Here is a 27,209-nt window from a genome sequence, read left to right as displayed (position 1 = left end):
ATATATATATATATATATATATATAAAGAGATGATTTATTTAGAGAAGTTGATTATAAAATTAGTTATTAATATATAAGTTAAAGTTTTGTTAGTTAAAAGCATATAAGAGGATCAAGTAACAAAGTAGTACATCTGTCTTGGTATAAGTAGTAAATATACTAAATCAATTTACTAACCCTGCCTCAAAATATTATTCATGCTACAATTTCTAGCAATAAGAAAGGCATCGGTGGTTTAGTGGTAAAATCCAACGTTGCCATCGTTGGGCCCCGGGTTCGATTCCCGGCCGATGCATATTTTACTTATTTATATAAGTATATTTGTTATGTCTGTTTTATGAGTTTTTTTTTTTTTTAAAAGTTCATTTGTTAATTAAAAAATGCCAATTATAGAATATCAGCAAGAAAGCTGCAAATGATTCTTTCTTTGTGCACTTTCACATATTTTTGGCTATAACTAGAGAATGGAAAGAAAAGGAGATTTCGGTCAAATACTACTCTTACATATTCAGTATCGTCAGACTATTAAATATAATACATATATATATTTTTTTTTTTCTCTTACAAAAAAAAAAAGATATATAAAGATTTAAATCCAAATATTTTACAATGTTGTTTATTATTAGTACAGGTAAACATTTATAGGAACTATAGATAGAAACATATATAAGTTATGTATGTGTGGGGGAAGGTTTACATTTAAACTTTCATCTCCTTTTTAGTTTTAATAACTCCATTCGCCTCATTATTATTACTGTTGACATTATTGTCAGTATTATTATTACCATTGTTATTGTCAACATTATTATTAACACTATTATTGTTATTAGCATTATCAGCACCATTAGTGTCATTAATACGATTGTTATTAATAATTTGGGCAGTGGATAAAAAAGCTCTATTCTTAGCACTAACATCATTATCATTCCTATAATCTTCATTGCTGTGTTTAGTTCTGGATTCTACAGAAGATAATGACGACGCTGATGTGACACGATTCATGGCATCCTCAGTAGTGTTTATGAAACTTGCCCCAGTATTTGTTCTAGTACTACCGGCACTAAAACTAACATTATTATTATCGTTGGTGGTCCCGTTATTAATATTATTATTAAAGGGTATAGTGCTTGTTGTAGCTGTAGATATAGCAGGTGCATTAATGGTATTATTGGAAAGCTCCACAGATGAAATGGAAGGATTTAAAATAGAATTGGAAACTGGCATTGTAGTGTTTACAATATTCTTAATATTGTTACTATTCATGTGAATATTTGTAGCCACCTTAGCCGATTTTACATTGTGCTGTGACATACTATATGAATTATCCATATTACCGGTATTACCATTGTTGCTATTCACGGGATTGATATTTGTAAGACCGATATGGATAGCATTATCTCTTGAATAATTTTGGGAGGAAGTTGTTGAACACTTTTTAATAACAACACCAATATCTCTAACAAACAATGGAAATAGCAAATCCACAATCTTTTCTCTCTTAGCCATAAGCAAGGCACGTTCAAATGGAATCCAAACACCTTTCAAATTCATTGAACCAATTTTAACAACATGTCTAGTTTTCTCAGCCTTTAGAATCCCGTCTCTCCTTCCTCTCGTCATCCTTGTTACATTCAATAATTTTGTGCCATTAATCATGTTGTTATCTGCCCTTCTAACAACAGAAACACCATTGGCCTCTACTTGGTAACATATGGTGTTTTCATCCTCCCACATAGTTGTCGTTACTTTGGGCATACGATTGTATAATGATGAATTTAGTGTATTATTTTGAGAAGGGTTACTATTAATATCAAGATTATCAGAATTTAGATTTTCTGTGGTGGGCGCCATTGTTTTTGTTGAATCACTTTTACCGTTATTAATTTTATGTTTATTCATTTTATTGACTCCTGTGGCACGTTCCTTTGTATTGTTACTAGTATTCAACTGGCCTAATTCAGTAGTGCCGCTCACGTTATTCGTCGAATAAGCCTGGGCACCAGCGATATTATTATTTCTATGATCTGGGATAACTGGTGGTATATTATTGGTAACATCACTATTACTATTACCAGCATCATTATTTTTGTCATTATTATTAGTATTATTATTAGCATTAGTAGTAGTAGTAGTAAAACCAGAGGCTACATTATTATTGTGATTATCTGTATTTTCATTGTTACTATTAATACTAGAATTAGCTGGAAACCTAGGTGCATTAGAATTTAATCGAAAATTACCATTATCATTTGGCTGGTAAAATCCTAATAATGGATGCTGTTTATTATTATCAATTCTGGATATTTGATTGGAATTTGAAGGATTTGCATTATAATACATGATATTATTGTGATTGGTATAATAATCAGAAGAACTACTTTCTATCATATTATTATTGTTATTATTATTATTATTATTATTATTATTATTATTATTACTATTATATGGATTTCCTAAATGATCCGAAGAAATACTTTTAACATTGCTATTGTTGTAAAAAGGGTAACCTAATGGCAGAGAATATTGATTAATAGCCCCATTATTATTATTATTATTATTATTATTATTATTATTACTATTATTATTATTATTATTATTATTATTTGCATACACTGGGTCCGTAGAAACATTATTTTCGTTAGCATTGTTCTCATTACCATTATTATTACTATTATTATAATACATATATGGGGAATTATAAATCATGGTATATGGTATGCTATTTACATAAGTAGGCATGGAAGTACTTCTTGAATTATAATATTCTAATGTACTACTTATATTATTGCTGTTACTGTTATTGCTATTATTTATTATACCCGTATTTGGAACGATTGGCAAAGTGTAAATATTTTGTTGGATATTAGGAATATACGTAGATGTGTTATTAGGATTATTGTTATTGCTATTATTAACCGTGGAATTATTCAATATACTACTCGAATTAGAAATTGAGCGCGTATTACTGTCTTGGGCCTGTGTTTGATAAAAATTCAAGTTACTATATAATCCATTATTGTTATTATTGTTATTATTATTAGTATTATTATTATTATTAGTATTATTATTATTATTAGTATTGGTATTAGTATTAGTATTAGTATTAGTATTAGTATTAGTATTAGTATTAGTATTAGTATTACTAGTATTTCTTACTTGTGGAATACTAGATAATGATAGACTTGCCTGATGATTCATTTGAGTTTGGATTGGTGGATAATATGGTTCGGGTATTTGGTGAGCAAAAGTTTGTTGGTGCTGATTTATCATCGCTGGAGTATTATTATTGACACTGTTATTGTTAATCTGAGTGGAAATAGGAGTACTATTGGTGTTATTCAAATATAGTTGGTCTTGTTGGGGCGAATAAGTTTGTGGTTGCTGTTGAGGTTGTGGTACAGGTAAAGCATACATTCCTAGAGCACCAGCATTACCAATATTTGTATTCGCAGTAATTTGATTGCCGATAGGAGGAATGCCCGTATAATATGGTCTTGAAACGGGGACATTTATGTTGATATTGGCAGCACCGTTGCTTATACTATTATTAGTATTAGTATTAGGTTGAAGATTAGTATTACTAGCATTATTTTCATTGGAAATGGCAGGTGGTGTACCATTAGAATTTATATTTACTAACATTTTATACATAAATGTAATTTATTTTTTATTGTTGTTTTCGACTTGAAAAATATAATAAAATCAAAATAAACTATTTGAATCTGTTTAATTTTTTTTTTTTTGAAATTGAGAGAAGAAGGGTGGAGAAGAAAAAAAAATTGGAAGGGGGGAAGAAATTGATTATTTTTTTTCTGTTCAATGCTGCCAAATATATATATATATATATATATATGTGTGTGTGTGTATGTGGTAGATATATGACAACAGGGAATACTTTATTTGTCACTTATAGAGTTTATTTCTACGAGGTTACAAAAAAATATTAAAAAGCCAAATTTCTTTCTTTGCTTCTCTTGAAAGACATTTCTTTTTTTTTAAAAAAAAGGGAAAGACAAACTACATCAAGTACCGACAATTATGATGGTAGAATTAAAAAAATGAAAAGAATTAGAAAGAAGAGTAGAAATGGAAAAGGAAAGAGAGAAAGAAAGAAAGAAAGAAAAAAAAAAAAGCTTAAAGGAAGAATCATGAGTTATGATGATTATATATACAGTTTTTATTTTATAAGCTGTGCGTTGTTTTATTATTGGTTAAACAAAATAGATTAATAGCAATAGCTGCTGCCACAGGATATGGTGTGAATGTGTGGGTGTTGCAGTGGGTGTGTGTGGTGTGATAGCCAATTAAAGAAAGAGAGAAAGAAACAAAGAAAGAAAAACGAAGACAAAAAAAAATGAATAATTAAATAAATTTGTATTTTTTATTTTATTTATTTTCAGTTTTAAACGAATATAAATCATCGTTTCTAGAATTACAAACAACAATACGTATATATCTTACATACATTTTTTTCTCAAATTAGAAGCAACAACGGCAAAATTAAATTTATTATAATCTAAACCGTAGACAAGATTTCTTGTATTTTATTTATTTATTTTTATATAAAATTAAACCATTTTTGCTCCCTCTTCAATTATTATTCTTATTTGTGGCTGCTACGTTGAGTACGTAATTAAACCGCTTGGTAAACGTATTAAAACCTATCTAAATAAAAAAAAAAAAGAAATAATCTGAAACAGAAAAGAACAGCACCAACTTAATAAAATAAAATAAAATAAAAAAAATAGTATATATCATGCGATTTCTTGTACTATTACTGCTTCTTTACTGTATTATAAGAAAAAAGCAACAAACAATGGAAAACATTTATAAAACCTTTAATAGGTGCTGTTCATTCAAGAATTCCAAATAATGCTATCAATATCACAAAGGATATACATTTCTTTTAAAGCATATTTTCTACCGTCGTATAGGGGGATAATTCAGCAAAAAGTGAGATACAGTGAAAAATTGTAAAACGTCTACAAAATGAAAGAGAAAAAAAAAAAAAAAAAAATTACTTTTTGCTCTTTTTTCCTTGTTTTGTAAATTATTATACTTTGTGAACGGAATAACTCTATATTGGTCAACTAATAAAACGTGCAATTAAAGTTTCGGATTATTTCCTCACACATACACCAAGTTAAGAAGATACCTTTACATTATTGCATATCAGATTAAATTACAATAGCAAAAGAGAAAAAAAATAAAAATATTCATTGTGAATTACTTTAGAAATACTTGTAACACTATCCATGATCATAATATATTATTGTTATAACTAAAAAGTTGGTTATGTAATAAAGCATAAAACTATCTTCATCCTTTCTTCTCTTGAGTTTGAAGCATTCTTATTCTTTCAAAATATAAGTTAGGATGTGTAATATGCTCTCCCTCCATACTACTACTACTAATGCCACTGCTATCCCCGTGCACTATAGCTTTCTTGTTAATTTCATAGTATTTAGTACATGCTATTGTATATTCGTGGTTTTTACAACTATCCAATATAGAATTGATCTCATGATTAGTAATATCATTGTTTGAAACGTTTTTCTTCAGTTCCATGACCAATCTATCTTTACTCCAATCTCTAAACGGACAACCATGGAACTCCCCCTTGTTAGGTCTGGGCTTACTCAAAATAGTACTACAATCCCACGGCCTATAGTTAATTCTGTTACCTTCCAACCCATAGTTGTGCTTAAAATTATACTTGTACTCCTTCTCAAATTTATCCACCCCCATACTTTTACTAAATTCTTTGGACCAAAATTTCAAGGCCTCATCTATGTTTAATCCAATTCCTTTCAAGAAAAGGGATAATTGTTGTCTGCCTTGATATCTTAAATGATGATTGCTTCTCAACCCATCCAATAAATTACGTGCACATAACGGATAAGCCTCCCATAATTTAGCATCATTTAATATCATATCACTGGTAATACAGGTAGTGTCCCTACCATTATCAACATCAAACCCTGCATTGTAGTCTGAAATAGTATAACCCGAACTTAGATGCTTAATAATCGGAATTAATCTATCATCCTCATTCATTCTGGGCAAGTTGCGATAAGTTAATAACAACTCTTCATTTAAATACTCACCATACCGATTAGATATGTATTTCAATTGTTGAAATTGTGGTAAGTAGGCATAACCTTTATTGATAAACACTTGATGCCTACCAACTAATTCAATAACATTTTCAAAGGGCAACTTGATAAATTTTACCCTCTCAAAGTATAATCTTTTACTGTTATTATCGGTTAAGTTTAAATCAAATTGTAAACTAGCTGCAATAGAGTTAAATAGTTCATTAGAAAAATTTTGTTTTTCCTCATCAGTAATGAACTTAAACATATTGGCAGCAGTACCACTCTGATTAAACAATCTTGTTTTACGCAATTTTTCGATAAATGAAACTTGCTCTGAAAGGGGTAACATCTCATACCGTAAGTTAAATAATAAAGTTTCATTTCTAACAAACTTTGCCCTTAATTCTTTACTTCTACAGAAACATAATCTTAAAATAAAATGGGAATAATAATCTTTTTTTCTTTGAAAAGTAAGTGGTGTACCACTGCTAATTGGATACATCTTGTCTAGCATTGGTTTGATAATTGCTTCAATTTCTTTCAATGATTTGTTTCTTTGTGTTAAGGACTCTAATTCCATCAATAACTTTAATCTTTCAATAGCCCAAATTTCAAATTGGTCTAACGTAATTTCACCTCTTGGTGGCTGATCATAGATCGTCAATAAAGTGTTGGTACTAGTATCATACAAGTTGTTATATATTTCCGTTTCTTGCTTTGGTGTTAACCCAGTTGAATAAATATTAATTATGGGCCCATCTTCTGTAGGAAAATTATCATCAACGTTAGCACCTGAAAATGGTGATTCTAAGTTTTTTCTATTAATTAGCTTTCTTTTAGTAGCTAGTCTAAACATTTTCCAACTTTGAGTTGCCTTTTATTTATTTTTTTTTTTTTTTTTTTTTTGTGAATGTCTTTTTGGTCAGACCAGATCTAATTTTTTTAATACTTCTTACTTCTGTAAGCTTTATTAGTGACAAAAATAATCAAGATTATTTAACGATATTAATAATTATAATTGGAAAACTACCACATTTATCAACACGAAACGCGTAAAAATATTATTATTATTATTATTATTATTATTGTTTGAAATAAATTGGAATAATTTTTTGTTCGTTCATAATGATGTGCTAAAATATTATTTTGTAGATAATTTTACGTTAATTATTTTCTTTTTTAGCTAACATATAAAGCTATATTTAACAAAGTTCAAAATCTTTAAGATACCAATATTCAGAAAAACAAAGATACAGATGGTTCCACTTTTCATGATAAATAATCGCCAAGTTAATGCAATTGCTAAGCAAGTTAAACAAAATATTTTCCAGTTTAGGAATAACGTGGTACTTTTTAAATTATTTTCAAATTAATCTGATTGTAACATGATGTAGCTTTAAACATCTTATATTTATTACAACCACATAGTATTATCGTATTATTACTTAAAGATTTGAAAAGAAGAGTCTTGTATAAAATTGAATTTAATTGAAAAATTTCCCAGAAAATAAAAGTTATAACACATGAGAGAAGCTAGAGGGTTAAACTGACATTAATTATCGCTATAATAAAGTAATGTTTTAAAAAGGTATAAACAACCGATATTTACTGAGTTTACAAGATTATAATTTATTTTCAATGGCACTGGCGCATTCTTGTGAAAGTTTTTGTTTTATTTTGATCTAATATCAATACATTTTTTTTTTTTTTTTTTTTTTAATATAACCTTTCAAAGTGATATAACCACAAGGATTAGAGTTCATAAAGACACCCGGGCATTGAGCCCCATATTTCTTATCTTCTTATAGACATAAAAACACGGTACCTATATTTACAAATATACAAAGATAAGATCAACAATGGAACTAATGTTGATAAAATAGGTTACTGATAAAAACAAAACAAAACAAAACAAAACCAAGCGTATTTCAAAGAGGAAATTTAAATGTTTTGATGGCTATCGCCGATAATAACGGGCGAGTCAGCAAAATGCGCTTATGTTATCTTATTCTACTAATATTTTTAAAGCTTTACTGTTTTTTTATTTTTTATTTTTCAAGATAATATTCTAAATAGAATACAGAAAAAATAACAATAAAATGGGAAAAAAAGTGACACTACATAAACTAATTAAGACCAAAATAAAATCACTATATATATATATATATATGTCTATGAGTTTTGTTTATTTTATCATCTTTAAATTTAATTTCCTTCCCTCTCCAGCTTGTAAAATACTGACTTGACTAATTCATATTCAACAGTAAATATCAAATAATACAACAACAACAACAACAACAAACATGTCAACTAAAGAAAATACTACATACGATGTCGTTATTATTGGTTCTGGGATTTCCGGGATCAAAGCCGCTTCTCATTTATTTAACAACGGAATCACAAATATTAAAGTGCTAGAAGCTAGAGACAGAGTGGGTGGAAGATTACACTCTGTTCCTGGTTTAAATCATGACAGATATGATTTAGGTGCTTCATGGCATCACGATTTATTAATCAATCCATTGTTTAAAGAAGAATTACAGCTAAAAAAAACTGGATTAAATACACCATTTGTTTATGAAGATGACTTACCAGCAATTTTTAACAACGATGGTGAAAGATTAGATGATAATTCTAAATACAGGTTAGAACCTATATTGGATGAATTATCAACTTTTATTGAAATTAAAAATGAAAATGTTGAACAAAATGGAAATGCCAAAGATACTTCCTTGTACAGCTCTGTTATTGATTATTTAGGCAAATACAAGGAAACCTTGACTGATAAACAAATTGAATACGTATATGGTACTGCTAGATTTGCTGAATTGTGGCACGGTATTAGTTGGAAAAAAATTTCCAGTCTAGAAAGCGTAGGTGGCCATTATGGTAGAAATGCCTTGATTGATGGACATAAGGGGATAGTCGATAGAATCGTTAGCTTGGAATTCCCAATAAAGACATTTTATACTGATGAAATATGTGAACTGGATGTTCAAGTCACCAAAATTAAAAAAACACAGTCTGAAAAAAAACTCATAAAAATTGAGTATTTGCAGAAAAACAAGGTTAAGAAGGGAATAAAGGCCAAGTATTGTATTGTGACTGTTCCATTAAGTTTGTTGAAAGCTTCTGTCAACGCATCTGAGCACAATGACAAGGGAACCATAAAATTTGAACCCCCATTTAACTTTAATTTAACAAGCGCTTTGAATAAAATTCATTATGGTGCTTTAGGTAAAGTCTTTTTTGAATTTGATAAATGTTCCTGGAGTACAGAAAAGAGTAGAGTTTTATACATCGGTAATACTAGTTTGAGAACTGTTGAAAAAATTAAAAGCAATAAAATCGGTGATAAGGATTCACAAATCGAGAGTGTCCAAAATAGTTTGGACCATCCATTTTTCTTCGTTAATTTAGCTAGAAATTTAGGTGTCCCAACGATTTTGATGTTAACTTCACAACCAGTAACCAATCACATGGAAAGCTTTAGAAACGATGTTACAAAATTGTACAATTATTTTAAACCTGTATTGGAAAATTTATTCAAAGCTTTGGGTGCAGAAAAACCTCCGGTTTATTGTCCCGATGCTACAAGTGTTGCTGATGACGGTGTATCCGTTTTGAAAAACGTTATTACAACTTCTTGGACCTTAGATCCTTATGCTAGAGGTGCATACACAGTTTCTAATCCCGGTGACGATTTAGAAAATTTTGTAAAGACCATTACTTTAGGTCATGAAAAAACCATTAGATTTGCTGGGGAACACACAATGGTTGAAGGTAACGGATGTGCATGGGCAGCCTGGGCTAGTGGTATTAGGGAGGCAGATTTTGTTATTAATGATTTAAATAAGCCTTTGGGCAAATTGTAAATGTACATATATATATATATATATATATGTGTGTGTGTATGTATCTGTTAGACTCAGTATTATAAATATATTATCTAAGTAACCTATTTAAAACATCTTTTAAAAAAATACAAAAACAAAAAAAAAAAAATCCATTATGCGATTTCTGTGGATCGAACACAGGACCTTCAGATCTTCAGTCTGACGCTCTCCCAACTGAGCTAAAACCGCAAATGTATGGGTTTATTTTTGGTACTCAGATTCCAATCAATAGCCATTTCCATGAAGCATGTGATAGAACAAAATAAATAAACGAGCGGGAAAAATAAAAAAAAAAAAAAAAAAAAAAAACCGTATTATATATATAAGCAGAATAAGTTTGCCTTAGATATGATATATTTAGATTTTTCCATTGCAAGTTCAAAATTATTTTGGCTGTTTAGTTCATTGTCAACTATGTTATAGATAGTGGTTTTTCGAAGTTAACAAACCCGTCTATTTTGAAAGCAAAAGCAAGGAACAATATACATAGGATTATGACTGACAGTACCATAGAAACAAAAATTGTTATTATAGGGTGCGGTATAGCCGGTTTGAAAGCTGCTCAAGAGTTATACCAACAAAAATTTTGTCAAGATGTAGTAGAAACAGCACCACAGGTCCTTATTTTGGAGGCTAGAGATAGAATTGGTGGTAGGCTATATACCGTAGATGGTTTAAACGATAGGTACGATATAGGTGCAGCATGGCATCATGATATATTAAGGAATCCATTGTTTCAGGAGGAACACGAATTAAAGAAAAAAAATCTAACAGCTTCAAAATACATATTTGATGATGATTATGGGATTATTTTTGATGAAATGGGGACTAAATTAAACCACGACAAGGACTTAAAATTAGAAGTTGTTCAGAATGAATTGGAAAAATTTGTAGAATTGGAATATTTCAGTGAACTGGAATACCCAAACACTTCATATTTCAAAATGGTCCAAAAGTATTTGTTTAGGTACAAGGATTTTTTAACTGATGCTCAAATCAAATATTTAAACGGTTCAGCCAGATGTATTGAGTTATGGCATGGTACCAATTGGAAAAAATTGAGTGGAAAGTATGCACAGATGGATCATCAAGGAAGAAATGCAATGTGCTTGTTTTATAAAGACGTTGTTGATAGAATGGCCACTGAATTTCCCTTGGATTGGATAAAATTACATTCACAGGTGTGTCAAATAAAAGCTTTAAAAGATAAACAAGAAAGAATAAGTAATAGAAATAGAAACTTGGAAATTTTAACCAAAGATACCAAAAACGGTAAGATTACAAAAGTTTTGTGCGATTATGTTATTGTTACAATTCCCCAAAGTGTATTAGAACAATCATTGTATGATGTGCCCGCACCCGGAAGAATCGAATTCATACCCAAACTAAACCAGGATATTTATGATTCATTCCAAAACATACATTATGGCGCGCTAGGTAAAATCATATTTGAGTTTGATTCTGCTTGGGAGTCGAAACATACACGATTCTACTACACTGGTGCAATAAATAATAATATTATAGATGCTGTCAGGAATGGCCAAGCTTTTAATGGCGAGTACTTAAACAAAATCGACTCTTTAACAACACCTACATACAATAACACTATCACCGAGCAGTTAGACCCACAAAACTATCCGCTTTTGTTTGTAAATTATATGGGCATTACTGGCAAACCGTCTTTAGTCATGTTGATGCAAGATCCATTAACTTCTTATATTGAAAAGCTGAATGCACAGGATGAAAAGGCTACAATATGTAACATTTTCAAACCAATTTTATTGAATTTGTTTAAACACTTAGGTTATGCACATGCTAATAATCATAATGGGAGCATCTATAGTGAGATATTACCAGGTTTAAAAAATATTATTGTTAGTAACTGGACGATTGATCCTTATTCTTTAGGCTCATTTACCGCATGTTATCCCGACGATGATCCAATTGAATTATCCTTAAGCTTGGAAAGAGGGCAGAGCATGAGAATCAGATTTGCTGGTGAACACACTATAATGGACGGTGCTGGTTGTGTATATGGAGCTTTTGAATCTGGAAAAAGGGAAGCCCAATATATTTTAAATAATTATTTTTAGAATAGAATACAATTTATATGATAGTTAATTTTAGAGGCACGTCGTAAGAGTCATTATAAATTCCCAAACATTAATTTTGTTCGTTTATTCACTAAAGGGTAAATGCAGAAGAGATGAAGGGGGAGGGAAATGGGGGGAAAAAAAAAAAAAAAAAAAAAAAAAAATAAATAAATAAATAAATAAATAAAAAGGATAAGTAATATATTTTGATTTGTATATGTAACAAATAAAAGACAATGGAGGAACAATTTTATTAGTAACAACCTAAATATAGTTCAATACGAGTAAATACAATACTTATGGATAAACAAAAATAAATCAAGACAAAAATATATATATATATATATATATATTCTTGGAAAAATGGAGATATTAACTCATAAGATAGCTTTCTCTCTAAGCAAGTTTATATTCATGGCAATATTTCCTGTATCAGTGAGTAATTCAGAATTGTATAAAGTTATCGCATTCTCAAACCAAGTCAATATATCAAAAGCTGCAAAATGCTGGTCAGTTCCATTAAATATTAGTGGGATCTGCATAGCCAAAAAATCCCACCAATATTTGCTTGTAAGTAATTTTTTTTTATAAAGTATAACTGTTTTCCTTTTCAATCGAATATGTCTTAAGCCAATGAAAAATATTTGGTTCATAGACAATAATTCAAATGGATGTTCAAAACAGGATAAAGATATACATTGATCACTGGAATATAAACATGGGGTAGTAACTTTATCACATGCATTATTATGACCGAGCTTATTTTTATCATCGACTTTGGGCATCAGTACATTATTATTGATTGTATTTATAGTTTGTTTGTTACTGGTTATAGTACTGGCTTCCCTTTTATCATGCGCATTATTGCTGCTAGCACTAGTAGAAGAAATATCCGATTTATTTGCTATTATTGCCTCAGGAGTACTATATTTTCTAGGTGGTGACATTTGTTTTTCTAGACATCTTTTCAGATTACTTAGCTGCTGGGTTTGATTTTGAGCGGGAAGTTGTTGAGGTGGTGGTAAAGCGCTTGCTATAGCATTTTCACTAGCAATTTCGGCATATCCCATATTGGAAAGCGGGTAATTAACATGTTGCTGGATATAACTATTTAGCTCGTCATCTTTTCTATGAATCAAACAATTTGCACATTGACAATTTGCACGGCATGAACAGGCGGTACTCAAATATAAACCTTCTTGAGTAAACAGTTCAACAAAATTCGAGCGGAGATCGTCATTGATACCAGTATTGTCTACCTGTTCATCCCTTTTATTTATGGTTGCATGGTTACGATTTGGATAACTAGCAGTACTTACTATATCTGGTGTACTGCTTGCTGAATTGTGGACACTTTTCATTTCAGACAAACCAGTATTAACTAAATCAGCTTGACTCGGCAAGTATGCAAAGTTAGGCTGTTGTCTTGGTTGCTGTGATGGAGATTGATGTGCTGGTTTACAGCATTTAAAAATGGTAACTTTCTTTTCTTTGCTACCACAACATTCATTGTTGCTGTTACTTTTCCCGCCAAAAGAAACAACTTGTTTATCCGGAAATTCTTTTTCAGAAACCAGTGAAGGTGCAGTACTCGTGATAATAGAATGACCGTCCTTGTCTGTCTTTTTATCGTTATTGTTTTTGTGGGAAGTGGTAATAGTATCTTCGTCATAATTTTCACTGGATAATATACTTAGTTTCCCATTAAGCAGTAGGCCTTTTTCCTTTTTCTTGGCCCTTAAGAATAGGATTGGCTGATTATCCATGCCCTCACAAGTATGGGTATTACAACATTTCTTATTGCAGTTTTTATGAGCATTTTGATCAAAACAATTATCTTTTGGTGATATTGGGGCTTTTATTGTAGGTTCAATTACTGGTCTTCCATTTAATTTGTAAGAAGTTGTGTCTGGACTAGACCCCAAAGAATCGATCTTTATTTTTTTCTTTTGACAGCACGAGAGAGTACCATCTTGTGTTTGTGTTGAATGTTGTTCCTCTAGTAATTTCCTTTTAGGTGAGAAGTTTTTCTCATTTAGCATTCCCGGTGGTGTGATTCTTTCGATACAACTAGCACCGTCACCTGTAGATAATGTATGTTGTGAATTTTTATCAACTAATATGACTTTTCTTATGTCCAGAGGATTTGGCCTACCCCTGGAACGGACTTTAACTAACATCCTGTCCGTATGATTACATGTTGTTGATCTATGTCCCCTAATACAACTAATACATGCATATTTTTCATTCTCAAATATAATCATTATTGTGGAGGAAGGGTAGGGAGAAAAGACTAAAAGAAGAGATAGGAATGAGAAAAAAAAAAAAAAAAAGTTAAAAAAAAAGACAAAAAAAAAAAAAAAAAAAAAACAACTGAAAAGGGAAATAAAATTAAAAAAAAAAAAAAGGAAAAAAAGGAAAAGATGGGGGGAAAAAAAAAAAGAAAAAAAAAAAAGGAAAAGTTAATTTATGTATATGATGATTGAAATTATATTTATTGGATAATATAATTCTAATACAACTATATCAAGGGTGTAGGATGATGAGTGAGTGGTTTTCTTTTTTTTATTGATTTTATATTAATCAAATGTTTTGAGTCTAAATAGATGACATTTGATGATGGAATTATGGATTGTTAAGATAATTGCTTGGTTGTTATGAGAAGAATAAGCAGATTTAGTTTTTGATAATATTTTATTCTATTTTCTAGTTTGTTTTATAATTAAGTGAATAAAGAAACAAAGAAAGAAAATACAACAACAAAATAAATAAATTTTTTTTCTTGTATGATATAAATTTGCTCAACTTTTCTTTTCTTTTTTATAAGGTTCATTTTTATTGATTATTCAAATACGACGTGGAAAGAAATAAAATACAATGCAATAAAAAAAAGACCAACAACACAAATTACGATTATTTGAGCAAATATTTTAAAAGCGGTTATTATAAAAATATAAAAAGGATCACTCTCGCAGGCATTCCACAACTGTTTTATCCGAGACATAAATCTTTTGTGCCAGCTGGTAGTCCGATAAATAAAAAGAAGAAAAAAAAAAAAAAATACTGCAGTAATTGCCGCGGAGTATATAAAAATGATATTTTTCACAATTGCAGCTGTTTATAACGCTTATCATTTCTTTATTCAACTATTTTATTTCCTATCATATCAATGGAAAATATAACCACCGAAAGTATAGTTCAAAAACATAATATAATCACTACAACAATCCCCCCTTATCCAACTACATCAAAAACAAAAACAAAAAATGAACTATATATTAACTTCAATACTTGCTCCTATACTTCACAATAATGTAACAAGTACGCTTGAAGATACACCCAGTCTATTAGAAATCATAGAATCCAACGAAATTGAAGATTTGTTTACACCTGCTGCAAGATATGCTGTAGCTCAATTAACCAGTAGATTTCCCAATAAGTACACCTTTAAAATTCATAATTCATTTGAGGAATGGTGGACATTGTATAATTTAATTATTGGCTATAAATTTCTAAACAGTGGGGATAATGCCACTTTTATTGAAAAAAATTATGGCCTACAAAGGTATAATACTGCCAATACTACCGGTAAACTTACTTTACTGCAGATTATGGTCATACTTTATGAGAAAAATATTAGCCAATATTTGGTTAATAAATTGGACAGACTATATGCATCTATCTTAAAAAGAAAGTTTGAGACAAAAATAAACCCTACTACTGGTGAATATGAGGTCGATGACGATTACACATACACCTTGTTAGAATCCCTTTTCATTAAATATTGGCCTATATTCCAGAAACTTTGGAAAATTCTAAACTTTGGTGTTAAATTACTATTTCTAAAGAAACTAACCAAATCCACTACATTATTGGATAATCTGTTTTCTGTGGGATTTAGAAGGTTTATAGAAAAAGAAGAACCACACACTAAGAGTTCTAATGACAATAACCTTATCCCCATAAATAATAGATTGACTCATTATTCGTTCTCGTCAAACAAAATTTTAAAATATATAAAATCTGTTTTGTCTAATGTCAAGAGTAATATAGGCAGTAGACTGTTTATTATTATTATCTACGCCATCCAAGTGATCCAACATTATAACTCCCAAGATTTATTAGGCACTATAAAAAAAAAATTGAACGACATAGATCGTTATGTGCCTACCCCACTAGCAATATATAATAATTCTCGTCATTATAATGATGATTCCTCTCATATTTGTAGACTATGCAATTCCACGATTACTAATCCTGCAATGTTAGAAACAGGATATGTGTTCTGTTATCCATGCATTGTAGGGTACTTAAATGATACTGATGGTGATGAAAAGGAAGAACGGAAAAGGGAGAAAAAATGTCCTGTTACCGGAAGGATATTGCTACATAATATAGAAAATAGTGTTCGTAAGTTATTAATATAGGTTATTTTATTATCTTTTCATTAGGAATATGTGATTGATTCAATGTAAGTTCTTATATTCATTTGTTTATTATTCTTACTAAATATTTTCATATATACTGATATATACAGGTGATGACTTTTTTTTTTTTTATTTTTATTTTTTTTTTGTTTTTAAACTATAAATATAAAAAAAAAAACAAAAAAGAAAAAAAAATAAAAAAAAAAAAAAACATCAAATTATTTTGGTGCTCAAAACTAGTGACTGTATTCTTAGGTTTGGCTCCCATGGTGTCTGTTTAAACAATCACAGGGCCTGCATCGATAACAGGCGCCTGTTTTGTGGTGGGCTCATAACAGTACCATTTAAGTAAGGCATCCGTAGCAGCTCTAGCCTTAGCCTCCTTCAAGGAACTACCATACCCTTGACCTAATTCTTCACCCCCACTGAAAACACCCACAATAAAAAGAGGTGCTTTAGATAAACGACCATTTTCAGCCAATAATCTGCTAATAGGCTGTTGAAGACCTTCACGATGACATAAAACAGCTAATTCTCTAGTTGGCTGTTCAAACTGGAATAAGGCAGAAACATCCAATTTTCTAGATAAAATATGTTCAGAAATGAATTTCTCTGCCACTTCTAAAGGTGATTTCTCTGCTTGTATATATATCCCTGCAATTATACTTCTCACTGCCAAACCATACGCATCTTTTTCACTTAAAGATTTGCTTTTGATAACTTCTATGCCCTTTTCCTTTGGTAATATATTATTATAGAATCTTAGCTTACCTAACGTATGATAAATTGGTTCTTTAGACAAATATCTATTCATGATCGTATCATTTTCAAGTTCAATACCCCATATATGTTTGCCAATTTGATACAAAACATCAGAAGAAATGTATGCATCAATAGCAGCATTTAATATAACAGTAGGTAAACGAGGATATTTCTTCATTAAATGTTCTGTCACATAAAATGTCAATAGGTTCTTACCTAAAATATTCAGACCATGATTATCACTTGATTTATCACTAATGGAGCTACTGCGACAATTTAAACACCTGGATAATGTAGATAGCTTAAAATTCAACGGTAAGTTTAACCTGTGATGTAAAGAAACGAGCTTTGGTGACTTTGATACTAATTCATCTGGTGTGGTTTGAATTGCTGTTTGTAACAATTGATAATATTTTTTATAGTTATTTAAATAGGGTGTAGTAATAACGTTTTTATTTGGAATAGTAACGTTATTATTTGTTGTAGCTGCGCTTTTCTGTTGTTGTTTGAAAGGCTGTGTTTGAAAAGATCTAATGATTGATTGTTTGTAAACTGATCTTATAATTATTCTGCTATTACTTCTGAGACTACTAGATAACATTTTTTAAAAGTTATATTTTATACCCTTTTCTTTTTAGTGATAACTGCAAACTGAACTTAGAATACTTTTACAATACTTTCTTTTCGTATGTTATTGCCTTCTCTGGGATGTGTTCAACTTGGACTGATCAATTTTGTTATATTGGAATAAGTTTGTGAAGAAGTCAAGTCAGAGACAAAACAAATTATACCAAGAAGGGAAGAAGTTGGGATAAAAAAAAAAAAAAAAAAAAAATTTTCTTCAACTCAAAAACAAAAAAAATTTTTTTTCCTTTAACAAAAAAAAAAAAAAAAAAAAAAATAAAAATTGAAGTAAAACAAACGCTTCGTATGAAATGCTTTGTACACAGACCGGGTAAATGTTGGCCTTGAACTACAATTAAAACTTTTCTAGCCATAAAGATTCAATGCTAAAAGAGAAAAAAGAATATTCGTAATATTACTAATACAAAAACTATTTAAATAATATTAAACTGTTTATTTTTTTAAAAAAGTAATGTTGTTGTAATAATCAACACAACCAGTCCCATAATAGACCATGTTTTAATTTGGATTCCCGCTGATTCAGTTATTCCAAATGGTACATCTTTAACATCATCAAACTCAAAATCGTTTATACCATTTCTATAGACATCTTGTGTTTTAATGTCCTCATTAATCTTGTCTTTTTTATTATCTTTTTTGAAAACCCCCAGAAACTTGGCAAAAAAAGCTTTTATTCTGCTCATTTTGTTATTGTCTTTATCATCATTATTATCAATCCTGCTATCTAAATCTACCGTTTCATTTGTTTTCATTTTGTTTATTAATCTATTGTGACCACTATCTATTTTCAAGTTTTGTTGTGTGGCATTGCTACTGCTAGAATTCAGCACTTTACCATTATTAATATCCAGCTTAGTATATGTATTTTTGGAATGCCCTGCCGGCACTAGCAATTTTGGTTCTATTAAATTTTGGAATTTTCCAGGCGAACTTGGGACCTCGTTTAAAATAAAATCATTAATGGTACTTGTAACAGATGTTTCTAAAGTTTTTGCTGGTTCCATTAAACCGATGTAATTTAGATAATTACCATTCCTAGTTGTTATTTCATTTGATGTTCTCTCTAAGTTATTAAATGATTTTTCATCTGCTCCATCAGAAAGCAGACTATCTGATTGACTTATTGGTTGTTCTTTATTGACAAAAAGCAAATTGCCTGTTATTTTGTCTTGAGTTTTTTTATTTTCAAAAGCTATCTGGCTATTTTCTGTTATTCCATAACTTCTAAATGGAGTGTCTGCAGTATTAGTCATACCAATAGTCTGGACATTATCTTTAGCTAAATTATTTCCGTTAGAATAGTCTGAAAAAATTGGGACTTTTTCAACCAAATTTCCAATAGAATCATCTCTATATTTGTTAATATTTTCTTCTCGTGTTCCATCAAAATCAAACGTTTTGAAATTACTGAAAATTTTTTTCAAGTTAGTCATAGGATCACTCTTAATATCAGTATTTTTGACTTCTAAGGCTTGAAAAAGTTTATTTATAAACAGTTTTAGGTCTTCAACTGAAAGTTGTTGCTGGTTTTCTGCATCTGCATTCAACTTGATATCATTGCCTACCAACATTTTTTCAGGAAAAATAATAGGCTCGTTTAAAGTATATTCCAAATTATTGCTAACATCAGCAGTATTACTTTTTACATTTTCTATTAAATCTGTGTTTAGGTTTTTGCTCAGTTTTTCCTTAAATGCAGCTGCTAGGCTGTCCAAAATTTCTTTTTCATGTAAACGAATATAATTCAGAAAAGCAATTTCAAAATTACTCTCCTTCTCTTCCATTGTTTTTTTATTTTCTTTAGTAGTAAGTCCAGCATCATCGTTAGATAAATCAATAAAAGTGTTGATTGGTACTTTTTTCTTTGACACTGAGGGTGTTGATATTGTATTTTTCTTTGTGAGTTGACTTTTAAATAATTCATCTTCAATACTACCGCTGTATAAAGCATTTGTTGTTGGTGTGTTGGTGGATCTGGCAAAAAAAATATCTTGGTTTTGTAGTTGTTGTTTTTGTGGTTTCAATTGTTCATTATTTGCTGCTTTGCTCTGTAAAAACCCATTTTCTATAAGATTATTTAGAAAGTTCTTAATCAATTTTTCAATGCTATTATCTGATGTAGGTGATGGTTGCACAATTGGTGATGTTACTGGATTTTGTAATAATTCCTCATTTTTATAGGAAATAGAGTGGATTTGTGATGGTAGTAATATTGTGGGATATGAGTTAAGTGGTTTAATATTAGATGGAGAAGTGGAATAAATTACGGGCTTTGTTGGTTCAATATGCAGTTTTGGATTTGCTGCCGAAATAATAAGTTCTACTAATTCATTAGATATTATATCTTCAGCACCAGTATCCACATTTTTTTCTGGAATAAAAGTTACAATTTTATTTTTGTCTTTTCCATCCAAAGCCCATGAGTAACCCTGGGGTGACAACGAGGAATATACTGGCTTTTTATCTTGTTTATCTATAAAATTTTTGTCAATATTCGAATAAACACTATTTTTATATGATTCTTTTTTTGAATCGAATAACTGTTTATTATTAATTTCATCTTTATATTCATTATTTATATTGTTTTTGTCATCAGCATTTAATTTGGCGAATGTTGTTTTTATATTGCTGCTACTAAGTTTTGAGTAAAGCACTTCGTTAAAAATTAATGGAGGTTCTTGAATGTTGGTAGAAAGTAAACTATATATCTCTTTTTCTCCGTCATTTTCTAAACCAGTTGCCAATACACACACACATAAAAAAAGCAACTGATGTGCTAAAGTAAGCAAGATACTTTGTAAAGCACTCATTTTTTATTTTGTCCTTGCTGATATTTAAAACTGTGATATTTTATAGTTTGATCAATTTTATACAAGGGCCAAAAAAGAAGAAACAAAGTAACATGCATTTTATTACATAAAGTTTTATTTTATTTTTTTTTTTTTTTTTTTTTTTTCTTATCTTCAGTTTTCAACCGCAAAACAAGTTGTTATTATTTGACACAAAATAGATAAATAAACTATGATTTGGTTTTTTTTATTTCTGATTAGATAAATATATTATTCTAAGAGAGGTTATTTAAACTAATAAGCTTTTCTTGCTCTAGTCACAAAAACTTTTTTTCGACGTCTGCTGACACGTTAAAGTGACAGTGCATTTTACTTTATAACGAAATATTGTTTTGCTATTACATTACACACACACAAACATTAAAAAATCGAAATCTCGGACTCAAACTTGTTTAGCCCGGTTATTATCGGAATAAGCATTTAAGTTCTTTTTTTTTTTTTTTTTTTTATTTTTTTTTAACCAAAAAATGTTACACCGTCAACAAAAAAACTATCAATTAAACGCATTCATTTGGAATCAATACCTATTTCAAAAACTTGACATTATAATCACACTTTGTCCACTGGAATCGTTGCCTAATTAATCATTAAAATAAAAAAAGAAAATGCATAGATCATTAACTTCATATTTACCTACGATCTACGCGTTATCAACACCGCCGGGTCAGAGGTCAGCGATAGCAGTAATAAGAATATCAGGTGCTAAAGCCAAGTATATATATCACAAATTAACTAAATCAAAAGCAGCTCCAATACCAAGAAGGGCTTCTTTGAGGAAGATTTATGAACCCCAAAAAAACGGGAAGTTATTAGACCAAGCACTTGTTTTATTTTTCGAAGAACCAAAGACTTTTACTGGCGAAGACATATTGGAAGTTCATTTACATGGTGGGAAAGCAGTTACAAATGGCGTTTTGAAAAGTATTCAAAGTTTACATAGTAATAGTAGTGAAGAAAATATATCTATTAGGTATGCTCAACCGGGTGAATTTTCTAAAAGGGCATTTCAAAATGGAAGAGCAGATTTAACCCAGCTTGAAGGAATTGGTGATTTAATTGATGCTGAAACTGAATCTCAAAGAAAAAGTGCATTATCAAGTTTTAATGGTGAAAACAAAGTGCTATTTTCGAGCTGGAGAAAATCTATTTTGGAAAACATGGCACAATTGACAGCTATTATAGATTTCGGAGAAGATGCAGATATTGAAGATATAGACAACATTTTTAATGGGGTCTCGAGAAATGTGGAGCTTTTAAAGGGAGATATAAGTAGTTTTGTTAAAAAATTAGAAAAATCAAATATTTTGAAAGCCGGTATTAAATTGGCTTTGATTGGCGAGCCAAATGCTGGGAAATCATCTCTTTTAAATACAATGGTCGACGACAATGTAGCAATTGTTAGTAATATACCTGGAACTACTCGAGACAGCATAGACGTAATGTTGGACCTGGAAGGTTATAAAGTAGTAATATGTGATACCGCAGGTATACGAAACAAAAGTTCAGATGAAATTGAATTGCAAGGAATTGAAAGGGCTAAACTGAAAAGTGTACATAGTGATATTGTACTGTTACTGGTTGATTCAGCAAATCCTTCTGGAAATTTTATTTCCGAGGATATGCTAGAACATTTTAATACCAGCTTGAAGCGAAAAGAAGTTTTTATAGTATTAACTAAAACAGATTTGCTCAAAGATAGAAACCAACTTGCGGGTATTAAAGAAAGTATTAGCAAAAAACTTAACGGGAACTATCCAATATGCGCCATATCGTGTGTAGAGAATACTGGTGTTGAGGAATTAATGGGGAGTTTAATTAGCAAATTCCAAGAAATAACAAATTCAAATGATGAAACTGGTCCAATAATTGTATCAAAGCGGGTAGAAGAAATTTTGCATAATGATGTGCTGTATGGGCTAAAAGAATTTCAAAATGCTAAAGCTTTAGATGATGTAGTTATGGCATCTGAAGGTTTGAATATAGCTTCAGAAGGTATAGGTAAAATCACTGGTGAAACCATTGGAGTAGAAGAAGTCCTGGGAGTTGTATTTTCTAATTTTTGTGTAGGAAAATAGAGTATCCAAATTTTGTTTATTATCGCTACATATATGTGTAGTTATTAGCGCATATACGAGTGTGATGATCAAATTTGTGGATATATATATATCTGTTTATATTATATCAATAGCAGTCAAATGCTGCACCTAATAACTCATTAAACTTTTTTTTTTAATTTATTTATTTTTATTTTATTTTATTTTATTTGTCATAAAAAAGTGTTAACAAAAAATGTAATTCCACTAATTGTGCAAAATTTGTACTTTTCGCAATTAAAGTTTAAAGTTTTAACATTAAAATATGGCCTGAAGTTTCATTAAGCAAATATGAAAATACCGCTCGAAACTCAAAAAGAGCACTTTACTCATCGTAATCATGTTTTTTTATTAGCAACATAGTATATTATTTTGGAAGCTAAAAGTATAAAAATTTTAATCAAAAAAAACAGTGTACATGTATATATATTAATAAAGGTTTAATTTTTACATTTTTTTATTCATTTTTTTGACTTTTTGACCTTTTTTTGATAATTTATAAGATCATCATACATTTTTTCTAAACGATCTACATGTGTCTCAATATTTTTTATTTTTTCACTCATGTTTTCTTTCATATTTAAAAATTGCTTCCTTTTTTTGATCAAATCTTCTTGGTCAATAATACCATTTTGCTGGTCTTGTTGTTTTTTATTTAATTCTTCCAACTCGCAAAGGAGTTTGTTAGTCTGTTCGTTGGCTATAATGACTTCTTTAGAAACAGTTTTATCTATGTTTTCTTGAATATTTGTTACAAAATGATCTAGGTTATCTTTCCAAACTTTTTTACTATTTGAGCTCATGTATTATTCCGTTGTTTTTATTGTTTTTGTTAAGGAAGTAAAACAGTTTATTGCCCAAGAGGTACCTTATGTGTTTATCAAATAGAATTATATTTGCTTATGCTTTTTATCATAATTGTTTATATTTAAATACTTTTCTTGTTTCGTCGTTTCCAATTTTTTTTTTTTCTGAGCAAAAAAAAAATAATACGCTATAAATTCAAAAATAAACTTTTTCCCTGATTTTTTAACAACCGATTATAAAAAATTGTGCAAAAAAAAAAAAAAAGAAAAAGAAAAAGAAAAAAGAGGCATATAATTTATATTTCTTTTTAAAAGTTTACCTTTTAAAATAATATTAAAATAAAAACCATCTAAAAGAATTACCTTTGGCCAGTTTACTTTCTTCTCCTTTATAAACTAAGCAAACCCTTTTGCAAAATGAGCAATGACATTATAAGCGTATTTGTTACCAGCTTTGATGTGAAAAAGGGAAATGAATTACTATGGAATGAAAATCTACAAAATGAAAACCAAATAGGGAATGAAATCGTCGACTTAACAAATATTGAATTTAAGACTTTGCCATCGGGCTTACATGAAGCTAAGGACTTAGACGTGGTACAGTTTATTGTTCCAAAGAAAAACACAAAAACTTTTAATGAACATTTTCAAGGTATTTCTGTTTTTAAATCAAACGCATCTGAATGTGCCGCAAAAAGTTATTCTACACATGTGGACAGAAGTTTGCTGGAAATGTACAGTTTAGGCATTGCTCTCAGGACATCAGCTACTGATCCATATTCCTATGTTGGTATTTTAAAAGAATTGATACAAACAATTGACATCAAAGCTCGTAATTTTGGGAATTTGAGAGACTGCTTAGTTAAATTTAAACTTACACCAGATAATCAAACCAAAAGGTATTTACCCACGGGTCTATTTAAGGATTTAGGGCCATTAATTTTTCCTCTTTGGAAAGCGTGCTTGTTAAATGAAAGAATAATAATCATAAATGAGGATTATGCTTATTCCTTTGATGATTTAAGTACTTTGGTGTATTATTTGTTCACCATTTCTAATGGGCTAGAAGAACCATTTTACAACATTGGTTTACATGATATGAGTTACTTGGAAAACAAATATATTTCTGAAGAGTATAATGGAAATGACAATGGTGAGGTTAAAGGTTATGTAGCTTCAACTGGTGATTCAATTGTAAAAGAATGGACAATACCGTTATATGATAAATTACTAGTTTTAAAAAAAAACGAGATAGGAATGTACAATTATTATCAGAAAAGAATACAAGTTACACCATTGGATTTATGGAAAATGAGAGGAAGTAAAATTAATCCCCATAATGTAGAAAATAGAAGCTGGTTTCAGTTTTTTATTGATAATCTGTACCTTATTTTGAGTCTGGGTACCATTGCTCCACCGTATCAACAAAAATTTTTAAAGACAGGGTTTGATAGATCTACTGGCAATGAAAGTGAAGATAGTGGTCTGCTCAACTACGAGGGAGGCATAGAACCTCCTATTGATATGGATATCTTTAGAACCCGTACAGAAAAGGTATTGAATTGTATCAATGAATTTTTGCAAAGAGATGAGTCCAGTGTTGCTAGTAAGAACATAATACTGTCAAGTGAATTAATGAAACTAGGACTCGATGGGTTTAGTAATCAAGATATAGATTTTGTTAAAAGGTTGGCAAATAAAATAGACAATACTAAAAATGTTAGTGTCAAATGGTTTGATACCAAGCTTTTCTTATAATTTATAAACAAAGGCAGCCTTTATATAAAAGAAGAGAGAGAGAGAGAGAGAGAGAGAGAGAGAAGTATGTATCGTTTTATCGATGCGTAGAATATATGTATAACAATTATAAACTTTATCCCATGCGATTAACAAAATGTACCTTTAAAGTATATTAATAATTGTAGAGGTGCATATATATAATTACATAGACTTAACAACATAAGGATTTTTAAAACAAATATTTAAAACAAATATTTAAAAAAAAAAAAAAAAAAAAAAGAAAAAGAAAAAGAAAGAGAAAAAATCTAAACAACCAACCATACACCCGCCGCAATCAATGATATACCCACCACCGCTGTTATAATTCCGGCACCAGCTTTATCACCCCTATCGATAGTCAATGGTGATAAATTGGTTGGATGACTTTCAGTACCGGCAGAACCATTACCTTTAGAAGAACCACCATCAAATGCAGTATATGGAGCAGGTCTGTGTAAAATTTGGGTATTTAAAACAACCTCTAATGCAGACATTTGTTCACCTAAACCATAATAACCATCCCAACCAATGTTAAACCAGTTCAACCCACAGGTATGACCATCAGTACCACCAGTACAACTTTGTGCAACGTTATACGCACTAATATTCAACCACGATAAGATTCTATCACTGGTTTCTGGGACTAATTGGGCAGTCAGACCTAAAAATCTAGCGAATGAAGACTTAAAGGACCGCTGATCTGTATTACATGAGCCAGCACCTTGACAAGCTGCCTCGTACATAACCCCGGTAGTCGAATTGAAAAAAACAGATGACCCTTCTAAAAATTTCATGGTCCTATTGTACCATAATGTTTCATTGGTATAATTGTATAAATAGGCGCAACCTGCCAAAACTAATCCCTGATTATAAGTCCATTGTAAATATTCTGGAGTTTCACATTCGGTGCCATTAATATTGGCACCATCATAAACAAACCACCAAGTCTCATTAATTAAGCCGATAGATTTCATCCAGTCGTAGACCTTAACGGACCAGTCAACATATGAATTATTTGCAGTATATCTCGCCAATCTAGCACTGAGATGGAATAACGCACCATTTGCAACACTATTTTTATAATCATAACCGTTATTCCAGGCAAAAATTTGCCATCTTAACCCACCACCACAGGTGGTATTGTCCCATCTCAAAGCCATGGTGTTGAAAACAGCCTGAGCCAAATATAGCCATTGTGGTTCATCATCTGGTGGGTTAGTAAAATTTCTCTCCGCAGCAGTCATGGCAGCAATCCCCCAAAATGCTTGATCATCATTACCTTCTGTGGTTGATTGATTTAAGGGAATATAATTATTGTATTCACCTGTTTGGTACAATAAGGACTGGTTGATTAATGTGTTGTAAGTATCATTTTGAAGAATAAACCAATAGTCTAACATGCAAGTCCAAGCTGCGCCTGCTTCCCACCAATAATATGGTGCTGTAAACATCCCAATGGTCTCACCATAGTCTAGACCATTATAATAATCCATTAAACCTTGTGCAACTAATTCGCTGGCATCTACGACAGAAGTGTAATTATCTAGATCAAAATAAAAGGCAGAAACTGATGATTTCCATGCTTTACATGATAAAAGAAATATCAGTGATAGAAAATATTGATAAATTTTCATTTTAGATATATGTGTATTGGCTCTTAACTTTTGAGCTACGGTCTCTTATTATTCGCTCTTCAAGTAGTAGTTGAACGTTTTGTATAGGTTATATAGAGTAGTGAAAATATATGAGTTGTACTATTT

General features: G+C 30.2%; 12 protein-coding genes and 2 non-coding genes across 14 annotated transcripts; 6 read left to right on the top strand and 8 right to left on the bottom strand.

Annotated features, from left to right (window-relative positions):
• Nucleotides 1–225: 225 nt before the first annotated feature.
• On the top strand, nt 226–296 carry SCDLUD_004188. Its single transcript has one exon. It is a non-coding gene; the product is annotated as a tRNA-Gly (tRNA).
• Nucleotides 297–700: 404 nt separating this feature from the next.
• On the bottom strand, nt 701–3,643 carry SCDLUD_004187 (KilA-N domain-containing protein; the record flags this gene model as incomplete). Its single annotated transcript, XM_046079046.1, has 1 exon — nt 701–3,643. The coding sequence occupies one exon, from the start codon at nt 3,641–3,643 to the stop codon at nt 701–703; it is 2,943 nt and encodes a 980-aa protein (XP_045933819.1).
• A 1,677-nt stretch (nt 3,644–5,320) lies between these two features.
• PRI2 (DNA primase subunit PRI2) lies at nt 5,321–6,955 on the bottom strand (the record flags this gene model as incomplete). The annotated part of the gene is made up of 1 exon (XM_046079047.1): nt 5,321–6,955. The coding sequence occupies one exon, from the start codon at nt 6,953–6,955 to the stop codon at nt 5,321–5,323; it is 1,635 nt and encodes a 544-aa protein (XP_045933818.1).
• A 1,447-nt stretch (nt 6,956–8,402) lies between these two features.
• Nucleotides 8,403–9,974, top strand: SCDLUD_004185 (flavin monoamine oxidase family protein; the record flags this gene model as incomplete). The annotated part of the gene is made up of 1 exon (XM_046079048.1): nt 8,403–9,974. One exon carries the CDS (start codon nt 8,403–8,405, stop codon nt 9,972–9,974), a length of 1,572 nt encoding a protein of 523 aa, XP_045933817.1.
• A 137-nt stretch (nt 9,975–10,111) lies between these two features.
• SCDLUD_004184 lies at nt 10,112–10,184 on the bottom strand. The gene has a single exon. It is a non-coding gene; the product is annotated as a tRNA-Phe (tRNA).
• Nucleotides 10,185–10,489: 305 nt separating this feature from the next.
• SCDLUD_004183 (NAD(P)/FAD-dependent oxidoreductase) lies at nt 10,490–12,088 on the top strand (the record flags this gene model as incomplete). Its single annotated transcript, XM_046079049.1, has 1 exon — nt 10,490–12,088. The coding sequence occupies one exon, from the start codon at nt 10,490–10,492 to the stop codon at nt 12,086–12,088; it is 1,599 nt and encodes a 532-aa protein (XP_045933816.1).
• A 377-nt stretch (nt 12,089–12,465) lies between these two features.
• On the bottom strand, nt 12,466–14,268 carry MAC1 (Mac1p; the record flags this gene model as incomplete). Its single annotated transcript, XM_046079050.1, has 1 exon — nt 12,466–14,268. One exon carries the CDS (start codon nt 14,266–14,268, stop codon nt 12,466–12,468), a length of 1,803 nt encoding a protein of 600 aa, XP_045933815.1.
• A 1,086-nt stretch (nt 14,269–15,354) lies between these two features.
• Nucleotides 15,355–16,515, top strand: PEX12 (ubiquitin-protein ligase peroxin 12; the record flags this gene model as incomplete). The annotated part of the gene is made up of 1 exon (XM_046079051.1): nt 15,355–16,515. The coding sequence occupies one exon, from the start codon at nt 15,355–15,357 to the stop codon at nt 16,513–16,515; it is 1,161 nt and encodes a 386-aa protein (XP_045933814.1).
• Nucleotides 16,516–16,792: 277 nt separating this feature from the next.
• Nucleotides 16,793–17,878, bottom strand: MRPL3 (mitochondrial 54S ribosomal protein mL44; the record flags this gene model as incomplete). Its single annotated transcript, XM_046079052.1, has 1 exon — nt 16,793–17,878. One exon carries the CDS (start codon nt 17,876–17,878, stop codon nt 16,793–16,795), a length of 1,086 nt encoding a protein of 361 aa, XP_045933813.1.
• A 484-nt stretch (nt 17,879–18,362) lies between these two features.
• On the bottom strand, nt 18,363–20,732 carry SCDLUD_004179 (uncharacterized protein; the record flags this gene model as incomplete). Its single annotated transcript, XM_046076739.1, has 1 exon — nt 18,363–20,732. The coding sequence occupies one exon, from the start codon at nt 20,730–20,732 to the stop codon at nt 18,363–18,365; it is 2,370 nt and encodes a 789-aa protein (XP_045933812.1).
• Nucleotides 20,733–21,376: 644 nt separating this feature from the next.
• MSS1 (Mss1p) lies at nt 21,377–22,846 on the top strand (the record flags this gene model as incomplete). The annotated part of the gene is made up of 1 exon (XM_046079053.1): nt 21,377–22,846. One exon carries the CDS (start codon nt 21,377–21,379, stop codon nt 22,844–22,846), a length of 1,470 nt encoding a protein of 489 aa, XP_045933811.1.
• A 479-nt stretch (nt 22,847–23,325) lies between these two features.
• Nucleotides 23,326–23,667, bottom strand: SCDLUD_004177 (uncharacterized protein; the record flags this gene model as incomplete). Its single annotated transcript, XM_046076740.1, has 1 exon — nt 23,326–23,667. One exon carries the CDS (start codon nt 23,665–23,667, stop codon nt 23,326–23,328), a length of 342 nt encoding a protein of 113 aa, XP_045933810.1.
• Nucleotides 23,668–24,087: 420 nt separating this feature from the next.
• ANR2 (Anr2p) lies at nt 24,088–25,428 on the top strand (the record flags this gene model as incomplete). The annotated part of the gene is made up of 1 exon (XM_046079054.1): nt 24,088–25,428. The coding sequence occupies one exon, from the start codon at nt 24,088–24,090 to the stop codon at nt 25,426–25,428; it is 1,341 nt and encodes a 446-aa protein (XP_045933809.1).
• Nucleotides 25,429–25,715: 287 nt separating this feature from the next.
• Nucleotides 25,716–27,083, bottom strand: DCW1 (putative mannan endo-1,6-alpha-mannosidase; the record flags this gene model as incomplete). Its single annotated transcript, XM_046079055.1, has 1 exon — nt 25,716–27,083. One exon carries the CDS (start codon nt 27,081–27,083, stop codon nt 25,716–25,718), a length of 1,368 nt encoding a protein of 455 aa, XP_045933808.1.
• Nucleotides 27,084–27,209: the final 126 nt, after the last annotated feature.

Source organism: Saccharomycodes ludwigii, chromosome V (assembly GCF_020623625.1).
Source record: "Saccharomycodes ludwigii strain NBRC 1722 chromosome V, whole genome shotgun sequence".
Lineage (NCBI taxonomy): Eukaryota > Fungi > Ascomycota > Saccharomycetes > Saccharomycodales > Saccharomycodaceae > Saccharomycodes > Saccharomycodes ludwigii.
This window is presented reverse-complemented; position numbering and strand designations above follow the sequence as displayed.